Raw genomic sequence first — 19,601 nt, forward strand, 5'->3', positions numbered from 1 at the left:
TAAACTAGTGTATGATATCTCCCTTTACAGAGTAGGTGCTGTGCTTTTTCATGTTTTGAAGGGTTTTGCTTCATTCAAAGCTCTCATTGGAAATTCATCGCTGAATAGTTTTTGCTCTTCAAATATTGTAAAATCTACACGCCACTTCTCCCATACTCCAACAGAAAAGACCGATTGCATTTGCCTCGCGAACACTCAGTGCAGGTGGGTGAAATTATTCTCCAGTACAACATGAAGCATTGCCTTTGATTCTTTTTGAGTAAGAAGATTTCATAAACACTTGCATGCTGCTAATTGCATGATTGAAACTGATCGTAAGCCACTGATGGCCATTTGGAAAGTTTATTTTTGAAGTCGATTTAATTATTTATCAGTCACAAGTAGGCTTACATTAACATTGCAATGAAGTTACTATGAAAATCCCCCAAACTCCAGCACCTGTTTGGGTACACTAAGGGACAATTTACTATGGCCAATGCATCTAACCAGCATGCCTTTTGAACTGTGGGGGGGAAACCGGAACACCCAGAGGAAACCCACACAGACTCCGCAGTGACAGTGACACAAGCCAGGAATCAGAGCCAGGTTCCTAGCGCTGTGAGGCAGCAGTGCTAACCACTGTGCCATTGTGCAGTACCCACTTTAGCTGCAATGCAGATGCAGAGGAGGGCATTGTTTTTGTCTGCTTATCAGTGTGACTTTAATTATTGGAATTTGGATGATTGGAAGATACACTGTCTAGACAAGCGACAGTAAGAAGTCTCACAACACCAGGTGAAAGTTTCTTTAAAGACTTCTTACCATGTTTATCCCAGTCCAACACCAGCATCTCCACATCGTAGACTAGCAATCCCATCAAAGTAGAGCCCAACAGGGACGATGTATTTTTCTTTACACACATAGATGTGTTGCCAGCCACAGCAGATGATATTGGTAGAACAACTCATAGGGAACCTCTAATGACAAGGACATACGATCATATCTCAAATAAGTGGCTGACACAGATACTGCATTTAGAAGTCAGATCCATTTCTAAGTATAAGAATGAATTGTCATTGATAAAGGATGTGTTTTGTGGGGAGCCAGAGTGGTTATTCCTCAAAAGGACAAATCGCAGTATAGCAATGTGGCCTTCATGGTCAACACCTAGGGATCAGCTGGACAAAGCGGGTGGGATTTTCCGGCCGTGCTTACCCCAAAACTGGAAAATCCAAGCCCAAGATCAATGGATCTGAGCATGGTCCTGTCCCATCCACTATGATTCCTGTGGTGGGTGGGACGAAAAAATTCTGCCCAGAGTCTAGTGAGAATGACATTTGGTGGGGAAGGTTAGATAAGTAAATAGTGACACAGTGAAACAGTAGAAAGGAAACCATTATTAGTATCTTTGTAACTATGGGAATGGCCCATTAGAGTGTGGGTGTGGCTTTTACAATCAATTTTATAATATTTGAAGGGCAAAAACTATTCATTGTGATTAGTAGTTGAGGTGGATTAATGGAATTCCAATGAATGCTTCCAATGAAGCAAAACTCTTGATATCTCAGGTAATTTGTTTCCCAGAAGAAATTGCATCTGACCACACATACATTTTAGTTATGTTCAGAAGGGTTTTCAAAATTAATGTTAATGAACAGGATAAAACACACTAGCGCTCTCTCTTATTATTCTTCAAATGTAGCAGGACACATGGTGCAAATTGCTCAGAGTGTTCTTGTTAAACAAATGCAAGATACAAATTGGAAAAAAAAAATCAAATGTCATTGAATTACAAACTAGGTGATTTATTTACTGTACCATATCACAGACTATGGCTGGCAGAGCACTTAGGAGACAACCTTGGGTGAGGTGTTCATTGCTGAAGCCATGAGAAGCAGTCAGTAGAAGGACAACAAAACAAGCATGATGAGAGCCATTATAGGGACAGGGCGAGAGAAAGAAGTCTAACATTAAACCAGAAGATTAAATTGAAAGCAATTGAAGTGGCTACTCTCAAGTTTTACCTTTTTAGAGATTCACAAAGAAGAAGGAAGCTGGGAAGAGACAAATGAGTCTGATGAGTTAGATAGTTGGAATATGTATAGAATACCAAAAGTTACTCCAACACAAGTTATATCTGAAATCAGTTTAGCTCCGAACCAAGTCAGACGGGCATTTCCAATGAAGTAGAAAAATCAGCTAAGGGTCACTTCAGACTCAGGCACTGGTGGTGAAGGTCCATCCCTAAGTTCTGAAAATTTTGGTTAAGAAAGGAGATATCCTCTTAAGAATAAGAAACATGTGGTGAAACTGGATTTGTGAATAAATGTAAAGCAGGCCATTTGTGTATGCATGTACATAAACCAAAACTAGAATAAAATAGTCCAGTTGAGTGCTAGAATACCACGTGTATATGCCAGTCTTTTTGCCCTGCCAAGATATCATAAGTGTATGACACAATGAGATAATAAATAAGTACAACATCTCTGGATTGGGTCGACTTGGGATTTGCTGCTACCATGAGCTATGTGCAACTAACGCTTTGATTCAGAACATCCACACCGCAAGGTATCCTTGTTGCAACCACTTCAGCTCCTAATGAGGTTTATGTATGTTTTCTAGAAGTGACATATACTTATGTGCAGGGCCGCAGTCTCTGCAAACAAGAGGAATTTGTTTGAGCCTCACAATTTCTTTGAATTATATGGGAACTTGGAGAGCAATGGCAAACTGGAATTGATGCCAGCCTGTCAGCGTTGACCCTGGCACCCTTTTCTCCTGTGATATATATTGTCATAACTGTTTGAAATTTGGCATTATTGTGCTTGATCTGATGAGTGCAAGAAAGAAAGCTTCAACAACATGTCTTTCCCTTCAGCAAGACTCAAATGTGCGTTTAGAAAAAAGAATCCTCTCATTCTTTAAACGAATAGCCTGAGCTTGGTTGCTCTGATACTGGGAGAAACTGAGGGATAAAATGTGACTTATTGTACTAACTGCTCATTAACAAGCAAGATTGGGTTACATCCTGTAAAATTTAAATACCCTTTGAATCACTCAAATCCAGCAATCCTTTGTGAAATGATTCCTTTTTTAAAAAAAAATGCCTGTGGCTTCTTGGCAATTTTCTTCCAGCAGGGAAAAAAAAGTCACAATTAATTTTCTATTCATTTTTTTCCATTGAACAAGACACCAATATCTATCTTCAGTTGAAAGTGCCAGTGGTTTCGTAGCAGGCCTGAACTTTAAACTTCATTTTCAATTAAATACCACATCCCGCAGATTCAGACAGCAGAGGTCTGGCGTTCATCATTCCCCCATTGCTAGTGCTCATTTCACAGGTTATTTGAAGCAATGCCTCAAGTGTTCCGACATCTAATTTGTGCCCCAGCATATTCCCTAGTTGGTGTTACTGGGCTCGGGAGATTCCCTATTGGCATAAAGGAGAACAGTTCTATATATAGAAAGCAGACTAAATTGCAAGACTACAGGAGTTAAGAGAGAATTAACTGATTGATCTGTGAATGGGTATTAAAGAGTTTATGTATTAGCTATAAGTAGGCTTACATTAACAATGCAATGAAGTTACTGTAAAAAAAAATCACGAAGCTGGTGTAGAAATCTCCCATGTTCATAAGCTGTGCAATTGTCTTTCCCTTGCTATGTCATTGGTCATTGGGCGGACTATCCCCAAATATTGGCAGAGGCTGATGGAGGGTAGGAAAAATGGCATTGAAGCCCTTTACACCAACAGCGGTGTTCTTCGCCATATCATTCAGGATGTAGATTTAAAAAAAGACAAGGGGCAGATCCCAAGTCATCACGCTGGCAGGATGGTCTCTGATTCAACCCATCCTGCCAGCAACATAGTTTTTTGAAGGTTGGGGTGCAATTTTTAAAAGCTTGCATAGACGTTCACTTAGAATGCCCCTCCCTCCATACCCCTGTTCCCCACACAACCCCAAGTGCCATAGGGCAGTGCCAACAGGTAGTGTCCATGCATGGCCCTATTTACCTCCCTCCCTCCCCCTCCCCCGCCAAGCAATGTACTCACCTAAACTTTATTTATTTATGTCACAAGTAGTTTACATTAACGCTACAATAAACTTACTGTGAAAATCTCCTAGTCGCCACCCTCACCACACTGAGGGAGAATTTAGCATGGCCAATGCGCCTAACCTGTACGTCTTTCGGACTGTGGGGGGAAATCAGAGCACATGGAGGAAACCCATGCAGACACGGGGAGAATGTGCAGACTCTGCACAGACGGTGACCCAAGCTGGGAATTGAACTTGGGTCCCTGGCGCTATAAGGCAGAAGTGCTAATCACTGTGCCACTGTGTCGCCCTACTGAGAGGTCTGCTCGCTAAGGACAGACCTTGGGGCACCGGTCAGCTTTTATGCTGATCTAGCCTCTGGCCTCAAACCAACATGAATGAATTTACTTCTGGGATGGGGTGGAGTTGGGGCGGGGGGGAGGTGGAGGGAGTGGGGGGAGAGGGGAGGTGAATGATTCAGATGTAGAGACCTGATAATGATATGCCAATCAACAGAAATTACATTCCCAATTTTCAGATTCTGGGAACACATAAGAACATAAGAAATAGGAGCAGGAGTAGACCATCCAGCCCTTCGAGCCTGCCCCGCCATTCAATAAGATCATGGCTGATCTGTCGCTGCTCAGTTCCACATTCCCGCCCTCTCCCCATAACCCTTAATCCCCTCTCTTATCAAAAACCCATCAACCCGCGTCTTAAAAATATTTAGCGAGGCAGCCTCCACCACTTCAACGGGCAGAGAATTCCAGAGATTCACCACCCTTTGAGTGAAGAAGTTCCTCCTCAACTCCGTTCTAAACCGCCCCCCTTTTATCTTGAGGCTGTGCCCCCTAGTCCTACTGTCTTTTTTGAGCGGGAAGAGTCTTTCCACCTCTATCCTATCCATCCCATTCATCATCTTATACGTCTCAATGAGATCTCCCCTCATTCTTCTAAACTCTAACGAGTACAAGCCCAGTTTATTCAGCCTCTCCTCATAGCTCAACCCCCTCAACTCCGGTATCAGCCTAGCAAACCTCCTCTGCACTCCCTCCAAGGCCAAAATATCTTTGCGCAGGTGCGGCGCCCAAAACTGCACACAGTACTCCAGCTGCGGCCTCACCAATGCCCTATACAGCTGCAGCAAGACCTCCCTACTTTTATATTCAATCCCCCTCGCTATGAAGGCCAGCATCCCATTCGCCTTCCTGACCACCTGCTGCACCTGCAAGCTGGGTTTTTGCGACTCATGCACAAGGACCCCGAGGTCCCTCTGCACCGTCGCCTGCTGCAGTTTTTCGCCCCGTAAGTAATACATTACATCATTGTGTGGGAGGGAGGAGACAATCAGATTATGCTTTTACATTTGCTGGAAATGTGATTTGGGCATCTTGTGAGATTTTGTGCTTCTGGCCGTGAACCCGACCAATGAAGCCTTGAGTGGAAAACCCTGGCTGTTGAGCGCTGGTTGTGGCAATCATGTGATGTTGACTATCTGCTAATAAGGTGTGTGAAACCCTGTGTTATTTACATGTACGCAAATGATTGGCAGGAAAAGACCAGCTGGCCCATCGGGCCTACTGGCCCATCGAGCCTGCGGGCATGGTAGCATCCCAGTGACATCACCGGGCCAGGCATCAATAGCCCGGGATCAATGATTTGGAGACATGCATTCAAAGCCCAGAATGGCAGCTCAGGAATTTGAAAGGGAAAAGAAAAAGAATCTCCTAAAACAGTACATAATCTGAAGTGACGAGTTTCCACACATTTCTAATAGTTAATTTTCAGTGCAGGTTGAGTGGCAACCATTTACACTGATCGGGTCATTTAAAGGATACATGTACAGACTTACATATCTGTGGCAACTTAGCTATGTCTCTGCCATGAAAGTAAGTAGTGTCACAGCACCAGGTTAAATCCGACAGGTTTATTTGTAGCAAACGTCACTAGCTTTTGGAAGTGGCTGTTCCTTCATCAGGTACGTGGGAGTTCTGATCACAAACAGGGCATATTAAGATACAAACTCAATTTACATGAATAATTATTGGAATGTGAGGCTTTACAGCTAACCAAGTCTTAAAGGTACCGACAATGTGACTGGAGAGAGCGTTAAGCACAGGTTAAAAAGATGCGTATTGTTTCCAGACAGGACAGTTGGTGAGATTTTGCAAGTCCAGGCAGGTCGTGGTGGTTACAGATAGTGAGTTTAAGCTATTTAATGATATAATGAAACACACCGGATGAGATTCTCCAGCCACATGTGCCCCAAGACCAGATATTCCCACCCAAGTTCAATTGACCTTTCAATGGCTCATTCGCCATTTTTTCCATCAATCCCAGTTACGATTCTCACAGCGGGCTTGATGGGAGAATTTTGGCTACTGTTTGTGCTGTGCGGCCAGTGACCTGATGCACTGCCTCCCCTGGTGACAAAGGAAGTCTGCATGTAGTGCCACATGGAGTATAGTACATGAAGTGAGGGCAACATGATGGCACAGTGATTAGCATTGCTGCCTCACAGCGCCAGGGACCGGGGTTAGATTCCTGGCTTGGGTCAATGTCTGTGTGGAGTCTGCATGTTCTTCCCGTGTCTATGTGAGTTTCCTTCGGGTGCTCCGGTTTCCTCGCACAATCCAAAAGGTGTGCTGGTTAGGTTCATTCGTCATGTTAAAATTCTCCCTCAATGTATCTAAACAGGCGCTAGAGTGTGGCAACTGGGGGATTTTCACAGTAACTTCAGTAAGCCTACTTATGAATAAATAAACTTAGTACACAAATAATTTTTTACCTGGCCTCCCAACCCCAGTTTTAAATAACAATTTCCTGCCCTTTTTAAAAAATATTCCTTATTTCCCTTCATTTCCCAATGAACTTGCCAGCTGACATTAACAATGCATTCATATTCTGCAAGTCCAACAGCACTACAGAGCTGAAGTTGCTTTGCACTAACACTATGCATGAAGTGTAAGTTGGGTACGGAAGCCTGAACTGATTCAAAAGTAAGAGTGGGTGAGACTTACTCCTCTTAAGGACTGTCACACTGCCTCATTCTGATACCAAGTCAGGATTTGACTGACTTCAGGCCACGTTTACCCTATAACTGCACTGTGTGCAAGAAGTCAAACCACTTTGAATTGATGTTACAATGCCAATGTGTCCTGCACAAGCTGAAATGATTCTCCATCCATAGCATTCTAGGGCCAGCACTTTGCACATTCTCGCAACAGTTTATGCGACTTGTTTTCTTGCATTCTTTGTTGCATTCTTTCTGGTCGTATCACAGCTCCTGCTCTGCCCAAGCCCACAAGGAACTACAAAAGGTCATGAACGTAGCCCAATCCGTCATGCAAACAAACCTTCCATCCATTGGCTCTGTCTACACTTTCCGCTGCCTTGGGAAAATGGCCAGCCTAAGTTAGGACCCCACACATCCCGGGCGTTCTCTCTTCCACCTTCTTCAGCCAGGAAAAAGATACAAAAGTGAGGTCACGTACTAACTGACTCAAGAACAGCTTCTTCCCTGCTGCTGTCAGACATTTGAATGGACCTACCTTGCATTATGTCGATCTTTTTCTACACCCTATCTATGACTGTAACACTACATTCTGCACTCTGTGATTTCCTTCTCTATGAACAGTATGTTTTGCCTGTATAGCGCACAAGAAACAATACTTTTCACTGTATGTTAATACGTGTGACAAAAATAAATCAAATCAAATCATATCAAATTACTTTGAAGTCATCTTTAACTGACTTAGTGCCAGTGAAGCCTAAGATTATGTCTTTCGATTCAGGATTTCGCCATTAGAAAGGAAAATCATTTCCTATTGACCTTTGTTTGTTCCCTTGATTATTTTAATGTCTTCGATCAAGTCAGTCTTTAACCTCCTCCACTTCTGAGAATATAACTCCAGCTCACCAATCTAAAGTTTGTACAAGAGTTCTAAAATGCTTGGCTCAATATTCAGAATCAGAACTGCTTTTGGGCAGCGTGCTTAATGGCAATCTGTTTACGTGTTCAGAAAACATGTAACAAGCTGTTATTCTGCAGAAATCTCATCGTGGAGAACCTTATTTTGCCAACCTGAATGCTGTAGAAATAAAATGAAGGCATGTTGAAAAATGAATTGAGGTATAGATTGCTCAAAGCATCGGATAAAACCCAATAGTGATTCTTGAACAATGACCCTGTCAATTTTTTAACCTGTAAATTTTCTTCCTCAATTCATAATGAGTTTCTTCACCCAGCAGCAGAGAATTTACAGATTTTTTTTAATATTTATTTTCATGTCCCAGGCACTTGGTAATTCAATTTTTTTTCTCTCTCTGTGAAGGGGCAGGAGGATGGTCTCCAGGGGATTCCAACAGGTACCAATGGCTGCAGATAGACCTCGGTGAGAGAACGGAGATCACCGCCATAGCAACCCAAGGCCGATATGGGAGCTCGGACTGGGTGACGAGTTATGTGCTGATGTTCAGTGACACTGAGAGGAATTGGAAGCAGTATCGTCAAGAAGACAACACTTGGGTAGGCAGCTGACGCGCAATTATTGCAAGTCGGTGTAAATGTGAAAAATGAATGTTGGCTGAGAATTACTGTTATGCATGTGATTCTGTGAGAGGCACGTTAGGTAATATCACTTTCTGAATGTATACGAACATTATTGATCATTTATGTTTTCTGCTGGCTGCCAACTGGTGCATGAAGTAGGTCAACCAGTGGATGACTGATTTGTGCACACACTAAATGGTCAGATCCGTTGAATGTGAAAAGCTGAACTGCACACAATGTTGCCTCGTGTTTGGTGTGATTTAAAATGAGAAGTGAGACCTTCAGAAATACATCAAAGGCCCTTATTTTTGGGGATGAAGAAAGGTGCTCCATCACTTTCAGTATTGGTTGTTCAAGGTATACTTCTCCGTTGGCAGCTTGTCAAAATATTTCCTGAAGTCATTACATTATCGTCTGCTGTGACATCTAGCATGGAAGTCTAATCTTTGTACATTTTGTTTTATGGGGAAGAGATTTCTATCTGTTTTTTTCCTGAAATGAATCATTTTAAATTGGGGTGGGACTAGTACATGTGTTGTTAGTGTACCTTTAAGAATTTTTTTCTTAAATCATGTTCTCTGCAGTTGTAAGCAGACCTTTCCAGTTTTTTCACATTTTTGCCAGGCCACCTGTGAGAAGTCCTTTTATTTGTACTTCAATGGCTTAAATGGGGTTTTGTGTATTTTTACTCTGGGATCTTTTATGACCTTGAATTGTGAGGGGGAAGATTGCTTGACAAGTCAAAGTCAGGTGGTTTCTACCCATGAAGAAAAACTAAGGATTCATTTCTCAGTTTTAGATTAGCAGTGGGGGAGGGGACATTAAGCTGGAAAGCAGTGCTTCTCTCTCTCTCCCTAATTTTGAAAATTCTGTTAGCTGGAAGCAAGGTTCTTGGCCTTCCTGGAGTAGAAAATCTGTTGTTGGTGGTTGGCTTGACTGGAGTCTTCTTGGTGTTTTGGGAAGCTGTTCTGACTCCAAGCTTATCTGTGTGTGCCTCAAGAGAACTGTAGCATTCAACCAAAGGACAGACATGGAGCTTCCAACCAGGCTTAATAATGCTGTCACTGCTCCCTGCAGCTTAAACATCCATTACTCTAACATCTACAATATTTGTTTAAAATTTACTTTTCATTCATTTGAAGTGATATCCTCAGTTTGAAATTTCCCCGATAGATTTGCAAGAAATTTGAGTTACCTTCCAATATCAATTAATGTTTTTAAAGTTTGAATAAGGGCTGTTCCTTTTAACTGTTGTCTTTTTTTGATTGGAATACATTGCTATCAAGGATTGGGAGAAAAACCAAAGGCCCCCCGGTATTTGTCCGATATCTCAGGGCTCTCAGGTGCACCTCTGCAACAGGACTTTGAGGCCAGAGATCAAAGGCTCTAATCCTCCATAAGAACGTAAGAAATAGGAGCAGGAGTAGGCCATCTTGCCATTCGAGCCTTTCCCGCCTTTCAATAAGATCATGGCTGATGTCCCACCAAATATTCTAAATAGCTGCTCCCCTTCATTATTAATCCTTCTGCCATTGGCATGGTAACACAGTGGTTAACACTGCTGCCTCACAGCGCCAGGGATGGGGTTCAATTCCCGGCTTGGGTCACTGTCTGAGTGGAGTCTGCATGTTTATTTATTAGTGTCACAAGTAGGTTTACATTAACACTGCAGTGAAGTTACTGTGAAAATTCCCTAGTTGCCACACTCCTGTTTGGGTGCACTGGGGGTGAATTTAATGCAGCCAATGCACCTAACCTGCACATCTTTCAGCCCGTGGGAGGAAATCAGAGCATCCAGAAGAAACCCATGGGGAGAACATGCAAACTCAGACAGCCTGCGATCCAGGTCAGGAATTGATCTGTGTTTCTGTTGCTGTGAGGCAGCAGTGCTGACCACTGTGCCATCATGCCCCCTGTTAAGTAACTGAAGTATCTTATACATGTACGTTTTACTCATTCTCAAAGAACCCAATTTCAAGTTAGGCGTATGCATCGGGTGGCTGTTATTCGATAATCTCTCAGTGTGCTGTGTAGTGAAACAACAAACCATGTAGCAACTGGTAAGCAAATCCACTCACAGTGGCTCCATCTGCGATTTGTTTTCACTTTTACATTGCTGACGCCAGACGGAATAAAACAGGGAACTGCAAGTGTAAGACAAGAAAGTCAGAATCTGAGGGTTTTAAGCCAGATTTGCATTTTGTATTGATCTGCCATTAGCGGTGCAGAGGCAGACAAAGCAGCTCAGCAGAGAGGCTTTTGTCTCATTCAGAATTAAGTCTTATTAACAGAATGCCATTGATTGATGTGGTGGTTATTCTGGAATCTGTTTATTGTATTGCATCCCGAAGTTTCCCATTCACAGGGGCGAGACAGGGTAGAAGCAGAGAGATTATTTCCACTTAGAATGGAAACGAGAATGACAGGGCACAGCTTCAAATAAGGGGGAGTCAATTTAGAACAGAATTGAGGAGAAACTTCTCCCAGAGGGTAGTGAATCGTTGGAATTGTCTGCCCATTGAAGCAGTGGAGGCTACTTCATTAAGTATGTTTGAGTCACAGATAGATAGATTTTTGACCAATAAGGGAATTAAGGTTTATGGGGAGCAGGCGGGTAAGGGGAACTGAACCGCTATCAGATCTGCCATGACCTTATTGAATGATGGGGCAGGCTCGAGGAACTAGATGATCTACTCCTGCTCCTATTTCTTATGTTCTTATGTTCTATTTCATCACTATCACCTTTAACTCCTTTCCTAGCAGGTTCTAACTCATGTTAGCATAGTTTCCACATGGACCCACAGATAGTTTGGCCAATGTTGACTAGACTGGAACGAGGAATGCTGGCCAATTTTCATCTTCACTCCAGGTCAGCAGGCTTGAAGTACCTCTACTGCCACAAAGCAGAATTGCGTGCAGATTGGGAACTGAAACCAAGAGAATCCTCATCTCTTTGTTTCACCAGGTTGTGTGCTGGTATCTAAAGGTCAAGGTAATATAATTGGGAATGCAATGGTACTGGACTAGTATTGCTTTTTTTTATTCTTTCACGCAATGTGAGTGTCACTGGCAAGTCCAGCGTTTGTTGCCCGTCTCAAATTGCCCTTGAACTGAGTATCTTGTTCAGCCACTTCAGAAGGCAGCTCAGAGCCAAGCATATTGCTGTGAGTCTGGAGTCACATAGAACATAGAACACTACAGCACAAACAGGCCCTTCGGCCCACAAGTTGCGCTGACCGCATCCATACCTACCAAGCTATAGAACTATCTGTTACTCCCAATCCCATTAAATCCCATGTACTCATTCAGAAGTCTTTTAAAAGACCCCAGCGAGTTTGCCTTTACCACCACTGACGGCAGCCGATTCCACTCACTCACCACCCTCTGAGTGAAAAACTTACCCCTAACATCACCTCTGTACTTGCTTCCCAGCATCTTAAACCGGTGTCCTCTCATAGCGACCATTTCAGCCCTGGGAAATAGCCTCCGAGAATCCACCCTATCTATACCTCTCAACATTTTATAAACCTCTATCAAGTCACCTCTCAACCTTTGTCTCTCCAGGGGGAAGAGACCTAGCTCCCTCAACCTATCTTCATAAGGCATGCCTCCCAATCCAGGCAACATCCTTGTAAATCTCCTCTGCACTCTCTCAATAGCTTCCGCATCCTTCCTGTAGTGGGGTGACCAGAACTGCGCACAGTACTCCAAGTGGGGTCTGACAAGGGTCTTATAAAGTTGCAGCATTACCTCCTAACTCCTAAACTCAATGCCTCGATTAATGAAGGCCAGTACACCTTATGCCTTCTTGACCACATCCTCCACCTGCGTGGCCAATTTGAGCGTCCTATGGACCCGGACCCCAAGATCCTTCTGCTCCTCAACACTGCTAAGACTCCTACCCTTGATATTGTACTCCTTCATCCCATTGGTCCTGCCAAAATGGGCCACTATACATTTATCCATATGTAGGCTGGACCAGGCAAGGATAGCAGATTTTCTTCTCTAAAGGACAACGGTGAACCAAATGGGTTTTCACAACAATCACTGAGAGTTTTAAGATCACCATTACTGACACTGGTTTTCAGTTCCAGCTTTATCACCTGAATTCAAAATCCACCAGCTGCCACAGTAGAATTTGAACCTGTGACCCAGAGCATTAGCCTGGCTTCTGGATTACTCATAAAATGATACCACCACTGCACCACTGAAGCATTACTAATGTCCTTCTTGAGAAACATGTTAAAACCTCACCATAACAGCCAGAATAAATCTGAAACTAGTCTTATTCATAATAATAATAAAACTACTGAATTGTCATCAAAAACTACTTGATTAATGAATGTTCTCCAGGGGAGGAAATTTGTTCTCCATACCTGGTCTGGACTATATTTTACCCCAGCCCCAGAGCAATAGTGTAGTTGACTCATAACTGCCCTCTGAAATGGTCTAATGAGACACCAGTTGCAAAAGTTAACCTACCACAGGTACATCTACATGGACTGCAGGGGTTCAAGAAGGTGGCTTACCACTACTTCCTCAAGGGCAATTAATATAGAACAATAAAGAACAAAGAACAATACAGCACAGGAAACAAGCCCTTCGGCCCTCCAAGCCTGCGCAGCTCAAATGATGGACAATTAATGTTGGTCGTGCCCATACCCCAAGGATGGATATTAAAAAAGATCAGGCTTTGAGGTCAATGGGCCAAAATGGGGTTTTCCATTCATTAAATTTAATGGCTTCCCTTCAATTCCCGAATACACACAGTCACATTGCACCCTCCAAGGACCGAAAAGAAGATTTTGTCTTCATTGCGTTATTTAATTTTCCATATTTTTATTTGTATGTAGTGCCATTCAAAAGAACAAGTCAAATCTAGTGCAGCTAAAATCCAGTAGAGTCATGTAAAACTTGGAGAACAAGTTAAATCAGTCCAAGAGTTCGAAGTAAGTGGAACTGTCCCCATAATAGTAGAATCGGTTAAATCAGTAATGCGGTTCAAATTGGTGGAATGACTGAAATTAATGGGACAGGCCAAATCAGTTAAACTAGTAGAACAGTTTGCAATCCGTACAAGAATTCAAGCCAGTTAAAAAAGTTTAAACCCAAGAAAACATAAGGATCACAATTTTGATATGTCTGAATAAGTTAAGTTGTGTATTAATTATCGGCCATTCCCTGATTTTTCAATGTTTAGAGGATTTCACAAGATTTTCTGAGAACAGTCTTGCCTATAAATTCCGATCACCACTGAAAATGTTCCAAGCTGCACTCAATACCCACAAGGACAGTTGTATACAATGATCACTTTCTGAGCCACTGGCAGATGTCAGTGCCTAGAAATGAAACCCTTCTACCCTCAGCGTAAAGCTGAAGCATTCTTAACACAGAATCAGCACGGGTTCATTTGATTTGACTTGATTTGATTTGATTTATTATTGTCACATGCACTGTGATACATAATTCCCTAAAAGTGGCGTTACAGGTCGATAGGGTCGTAAAGAGTGCTCTTGGCTTTTATAAATCAAAGTATTGCGTATAAGAGTTGGAATGTTATGGTAAGGTTGTATAAGACATTGGTGAGGCCAAATTTAGAGTATTGTGTGCAGTTTTGGTCACCTAATTACAGGAAGGATATTAATAAAGTTGAAAGAGTGCAGAGAAGTTTTACAAAGATGTTGCCAGGACTTGAGAAATTGAGTTACAGAGAAAGGTTGAATAGATTAGGACTTTATTCCCTGGACCATAGAAGAATGAGGGGAGATTTGATAGAGTTGTATAAGATTATGATGGGTATAGATCGAGTGAATGCAAACAGGTTTTCTCCACTGAGGCTAGGGAACAAAAAAAAAGGAGAGGACATGGATTATGGGTGAAGGGGGAAAAGTTTAAAGGGAATATTGAGGGGGCTTCTTCACACAGAGAGTGGTGGGCGTGTGGAATGAGCTGTTGATGAAGTGGTAAATGCGGGCTCACTTTTAACATTTAAGAAAAAACTTGGACAGGTACATGGATGAGAGAACATAAGAACATAAGAAATAGGAGCAGGAGTAGGCCATCTAGCCCTTCGAGCCTGCCCCGCCATTCAATAAGATCATGGCTGATCTGTCGCTGCTCAGTTCCACTTTCCCGCCCTCTCCCCATAACCCTTAATCCCCTCTCTTATCAAAAACCCATCAACCCGCGTCTTAAAAATATTTAGCGAGGCAGCCTCCACCACTTCAACGGGCAAAGAATTCCAGAGATTCACCACCCTTTGAGTGAAGAAGTTCCTCCTCAACTCCGTTCTAAACCGCCCCCCCTTTATCTTGAGGCTGTGCCCCCTAGTTCTACTGTCTTTTTTGAGCAGGAAGAGTCTCTCCACCTCTATCCTATCCATCCCATTCATCATCTTATACGTCTCACTGAGATCTCCCCTCATTCTTCTAAACTCTAACGAGTACAAGCCCAGTTTATTCAGCCTCTCCTCATAGCTCAACCCCCTCAACTCCGGTATCAGCCTAGTAAACCTGGGGTGTGGAGGGATATGGTCCAGGTGCAGGTCAATGGGACTAGGCAGAAAAGTGATTTGGCACAGCCAAGGAAGGCCAAAAGACCTGTTTCTGTGCTGTGATGTTCTATGGTTCTATGGTTCTATTAGTATAGAGTGAAAAGTATTGTTTCTTGTGCGCTATACAGACAAAGCATACTGTACATAGAGAAGGAAAGGAGAGAGAGCGAAGAATGTAGCGAAGAATGTCATAGGTAGGGTATGGAAAAAGATCAAATTCATGCAAGGTAGGCCCATTCAAAAGCCTGACAGCAGCAGGGAAGAAGCTGTCCTTGAGTCGGTTGGTACGTGTCCTCAGACTTCTGTACCTTTTTCCCAATGGGTTCCACGCAGGATAATGCTCTCACTATCCAAACCAACCACACTTCTTATTCACAAGCTGTCAACTCTGATGAACTCTCCTTAATCAGCATGTATTTTTTACTGTTTCCTGCAGTAGCCTCAACTGCTCTAAAGCTGTCAGCTTGTGTCAAATTCAGACACATTTTTGCTGTGGATCAGGTTGGGTGAGCTCCTTTCAATTTGGGTTTGCATAAGGTGAGAAAGTCTAGAAATGTAACAAGAAACAAGGTGTTTTTCATTTGGTCCTTTCCGGATGACCCTCATTGACGGATAGTCATCTAATGAATGCTGGAATTTAGCAAATTGCTGGATCCAGCATTAATGGACAGGATGCATGGTGAAATCCAACATGTGTTTCGCTATCTGTGTACTACATTTGACACTGCAGTCAAACATAGTTTGGAGAGAAAGGGACAATACCTTAATCTGTCTGTCTCATTTCAGCTACATGATGTTACATACAACCTTAGCTTGCAGTGCAGGTCCAGCAGCATTCACTAGATAACTCAAGAGTATTTTTCTACTCAGTGATTCCATGAATTCACCTTATTTCCAGGACTACCGTTAATGGGATGCCAACTTACTGTGGTTCTGGCAGTAATACTAACACACATCAAATGTGCGGGTAGGTTGGATTGGCCATGCTAAATTGCTCCTTAGTGTCGGAGGGACTAGCTAGGGTAAATGCATGGTGTTATGGTGATAGGGCCTGGGTGGCATTGTGGTCAGTGCAGACTCGATGGGCCGAAGGGCCTCCTTCTGCTTAATAGGATTTAATGATCTATGAATAAATTTACTAATATCTTCTTTCAAGGCACTTTATTTAATGTCACATTCATGTCAAGAGTGATGGATATGCCCTTGTATATTCCAGGTAAAAGCTGGCATTTGGGAGAGCAAAGAGCAAAATGATAAGGATAGGAATTACTGTCTTGACACCAAGCAAACACACACCCGTCAGTGTCATGGTCAGGAGTTGACATCCTCTCTAAACTTTCCCATCACTCTCTCAACCTTTGAGGTGCTTCTCAAAATCCCTTGACCACACTAGACCCAATATCTCTTTGCCTGCACTGTCCAACTCTGTCTTATAATTCTCTCGTGAGGCTTCCTGGGCCATTACATTAGGTTAAAGATGTTATTTAGATACAAGCCCACAGTTACCCCTTGGATAGAAAAATCTATCCAAGCCCAAACAAGGGTTGAACATGGGAGGATCCTGATCCAAATGCTTTAGTTCTACACTGGGTGATTCCTTTACCGTCTGAGTGACAGGTTCTAAATCGTATGGAGAACTTGGGGGCATTAGGCAACAGTTGTAGAATTTGAAGTTTTGATGAGACGTGACATGAGAACACTTGCTTAAATCCAAATAATTGGACGTGTTGGGCATTTTTCCTTCACTGCTCTCTCTTCCACTCCAATGATTGCTGCTTTGAAACATCAAAGAAAAATACTGATGCTTTCCCTGAGACTGTACGGATAAAGGGTTTTGACTGTAGCGAATCTTATAATTCAGGTCAAAAACTCCAAAGTGTTTTATGAAGTCTGCCTGGATCATAAGTTTTGCACTTCGAATTTGGCGAGGGTGAGCATGAGAAAATTCACTTTAGGTATGGTTCAAGTGACCCACTAAGGAGCTTTCATCAAACGAAGTTTATTTAAGTGTATTGTTAACAGGTACAGAAAGAAAATTAGCAATAACTTTCACCAATTAAAAACAAGAAAAAAATCATGATATAGTATAAACCTTAACAGCTAAACACCGTTCCAATGAAACAAATCCCCAAAACAAAACCCTTATCACAGCTTTAACACAGCAAAGACTAATTGTCCCACTGAGCATTTGCTCAGCTCTTTCCCGTGGTCTTGCATCATGAAAAGGATGCAACTCACAGTCATTGGTAGCTTCCTGCATTGGAAGATGATCAAGTCTTCAGGAAGACCAATTGCATCTTTCATTGAGTTGATGTGTTATTGTGTTCGATTTGGTATACGTCCCTGGGACAACCTGCAGCGCACCAAGTCCAGCATTACAAAATTGCTTGAAAAAACCTTACAAAATGCAACCGCTTCTCTCTCTTTCAAAAGCACATCCCAGAAGTGATTGGGTGCCTCGGGGCGGTCCAGTGGCCACTGTCGGGCACCGCCAGTGTGCCAGTTGGCCACCACCAGTGTGCCAGGCAGATCCATTGGGCACTACCCAGCTATGCCCCCAACCATGCGGGGTCTTTAGTGGCCTCCGAGTCCCCTGATGTGAGCATCTCACTGGGTCTCCACTAAAGTTAAAGTCTTTTTATTAGTCACAAGTAGGCTTACATTAACACTGCAATTGAGCTACTGTGAAAATCTTCTCGTTGCCACGATCCGGCGCCTGTTCAGGGACACTGAGGGAGAATTTAGCATAGTCAATGCACCTAACCAGCACATCTTTCAGACTGTGGCAGGAAACTGGAGCACATGGAGGAAACTCACATTATCACAGGGAGAACATGCAGACTCTGCATAGATAGTGACCCAAGCTGGGAATCGAACCCAGGTCCCTGGCGCTGTGAGGCAGCAATGCTAACCACTGTGCCACCATGCCACCCAATAATGCAGACTAGTAATGATTCCCATCATTATCATGCCGCGCTTGATAGCCGGTGAATTCTGTGCACTGGGATTTGAACAGGCTATGCGTATTTAAATGCTACCTTTCTGGGTGTCATCCAGTTCACATCATTGAGAAGGGGCTTGGAGAATCGTGAACTGGTGCCGAGTGCGTAACTAATTTTTAGACCTACCCGCTTTTCTCCAGAACCAGTGCTTTCTACTAATGGTGCGGAGAGGTTGGAAATACCCCCGCCCCCCCACTTAGGGTGTGCAAGAAAAGGAGAAGGCCTTTCTCATGATCAATCTAGCTCCACCTTAGTGTTTGTTTGGAGTATTTTGTACAATTTTGGTCTCCTTATCTGAGGAAGGTTGTCCTGGCTACAGAAGGAGTGCAGCAACCTTCCAGTCCTTTTCAAAACCTCTGGGCTTTTGGCGGGCCCATGGCAGGTCCCACTGTAGCACAGCAGGAAATACAGGCCTAGATCTATCCTTGCAATGAGAGGATATAATGAGTAGACTTTTTATGCCACTTGGGGAATCCACCAGACATTTTCCATTCACATTGCGATGGGAACAAGAATGGACTCGGCCTTTCTCCTTCTATCTGTGTTGAAGTAGGAAAACCAAAGAAACAGGGAAGGATCCCAGTGGAGCTGGATTCTGTGCTGTTTTGTCAAGAATGAAGTTTATGTTGGAGGCTTGCACTGTGGCAGAGTGGTTAGCACTGCTGCCTCACAGCGCCAGGAACCTGGGTTCAATTCCAGCCTTGGGTGATTATCTGTGTGGATATTGCACGTTCTCCCTGTGTCTGTGTGGGTTTTCTCCGGGTGCTCCAGTTTCCTCCTACAGTTTGAAGATGTGCAGGTTAAGTGGACTGGCCATGCTAAATGTGTGGGGTTGCGGGGAGAAAATCTGGATAAGATAGTCTGTCAGAGAGTTGGTGCAGACTCGATGGGCCAATAGCTTTCTTCTGCATTGTAGGGATTCTATGATGACCCCTATGCCTCCTCCACCCAATGTGTCCAACTTTTTGCCTTAGTTAAACCGTTTAATCCAACTAAACACAGAGCTCTCCTTCTAAGACTTACCTGATGAAGGAGCAGCGCTCCAAAAGCTAGTGCTACCAGATTATCCTGTTGGATTTTAACCTGATGTTGTGAGACTTCTTACTATGTTTACCCCAGTCCAATGCCGGCATCTCCACATCATGGCTTTATTTATTGACCCAGAGAGTGACAAGAATGTGGAACTCGTTAGTACAGGGAATGGTTGAAGCAAATGGTAGAAATGCATTTTACGGGAAGCTGAACAAACATATGATGGAGAAGCAAATAGATGGTTACGCTGGCCGATTCATTTGAGAGGAAAAGATGGGAGGAGATTCAAGAGGAGCAAGAATGCTGACATGGACTGGTTGGTTTACATGGTTTGTTTCAGTGCTGATGTGGAGATACCAGCGTTCATGTCACACTATCTGTAACCCCCACGACTTGCCTGGGCTTCCAAAATCTCACTAACTGTTCTATCTGAAGACAATACACAT

General features: G+C 43.2%; 1 protein-coding gene across 1 annotated transcript in view; it reads left to right on the forward strand.

Moving 5' to 3' along the window:
- LOC145350301 (contactin-associated protein-like 5) overlaps window positions 1-19,601 on the forward strand; it is a 1,016,709-nt gene that overhangs the window by 150,002 nt on the left and 847,106 nt on the right. Inside the window, exon 3 of the mRNA XM_080199494.1 lies at window positions 8,351-8,544. Within this exon, the coding sequence (XP_080055620.1) occupies window positions 8,351-8,544 (194 nt within the window). The remainder of the gene's footprint in view (window positions 1-8,350; window positions 8,545-19,601) is intronic.

The sequence above is a fragment of the Carcharhinus amblyrhynchos genome, chromosome 11 (assembly GCF_965287045.1).
Source record: "Carcharhinus amblyrhynchos chromosome 11, sCarAmb.v2.hapA, whole genome shotgun sequence".
In the NCBI taxonomy this organism is placed as follows: Eukaryota; Metazoa; Chordata; class Chondrichthyes; order Carcharhiniformes; family Carcharhinidae; genus Carcharhinus; species Carcharhinus amblyrhynchos.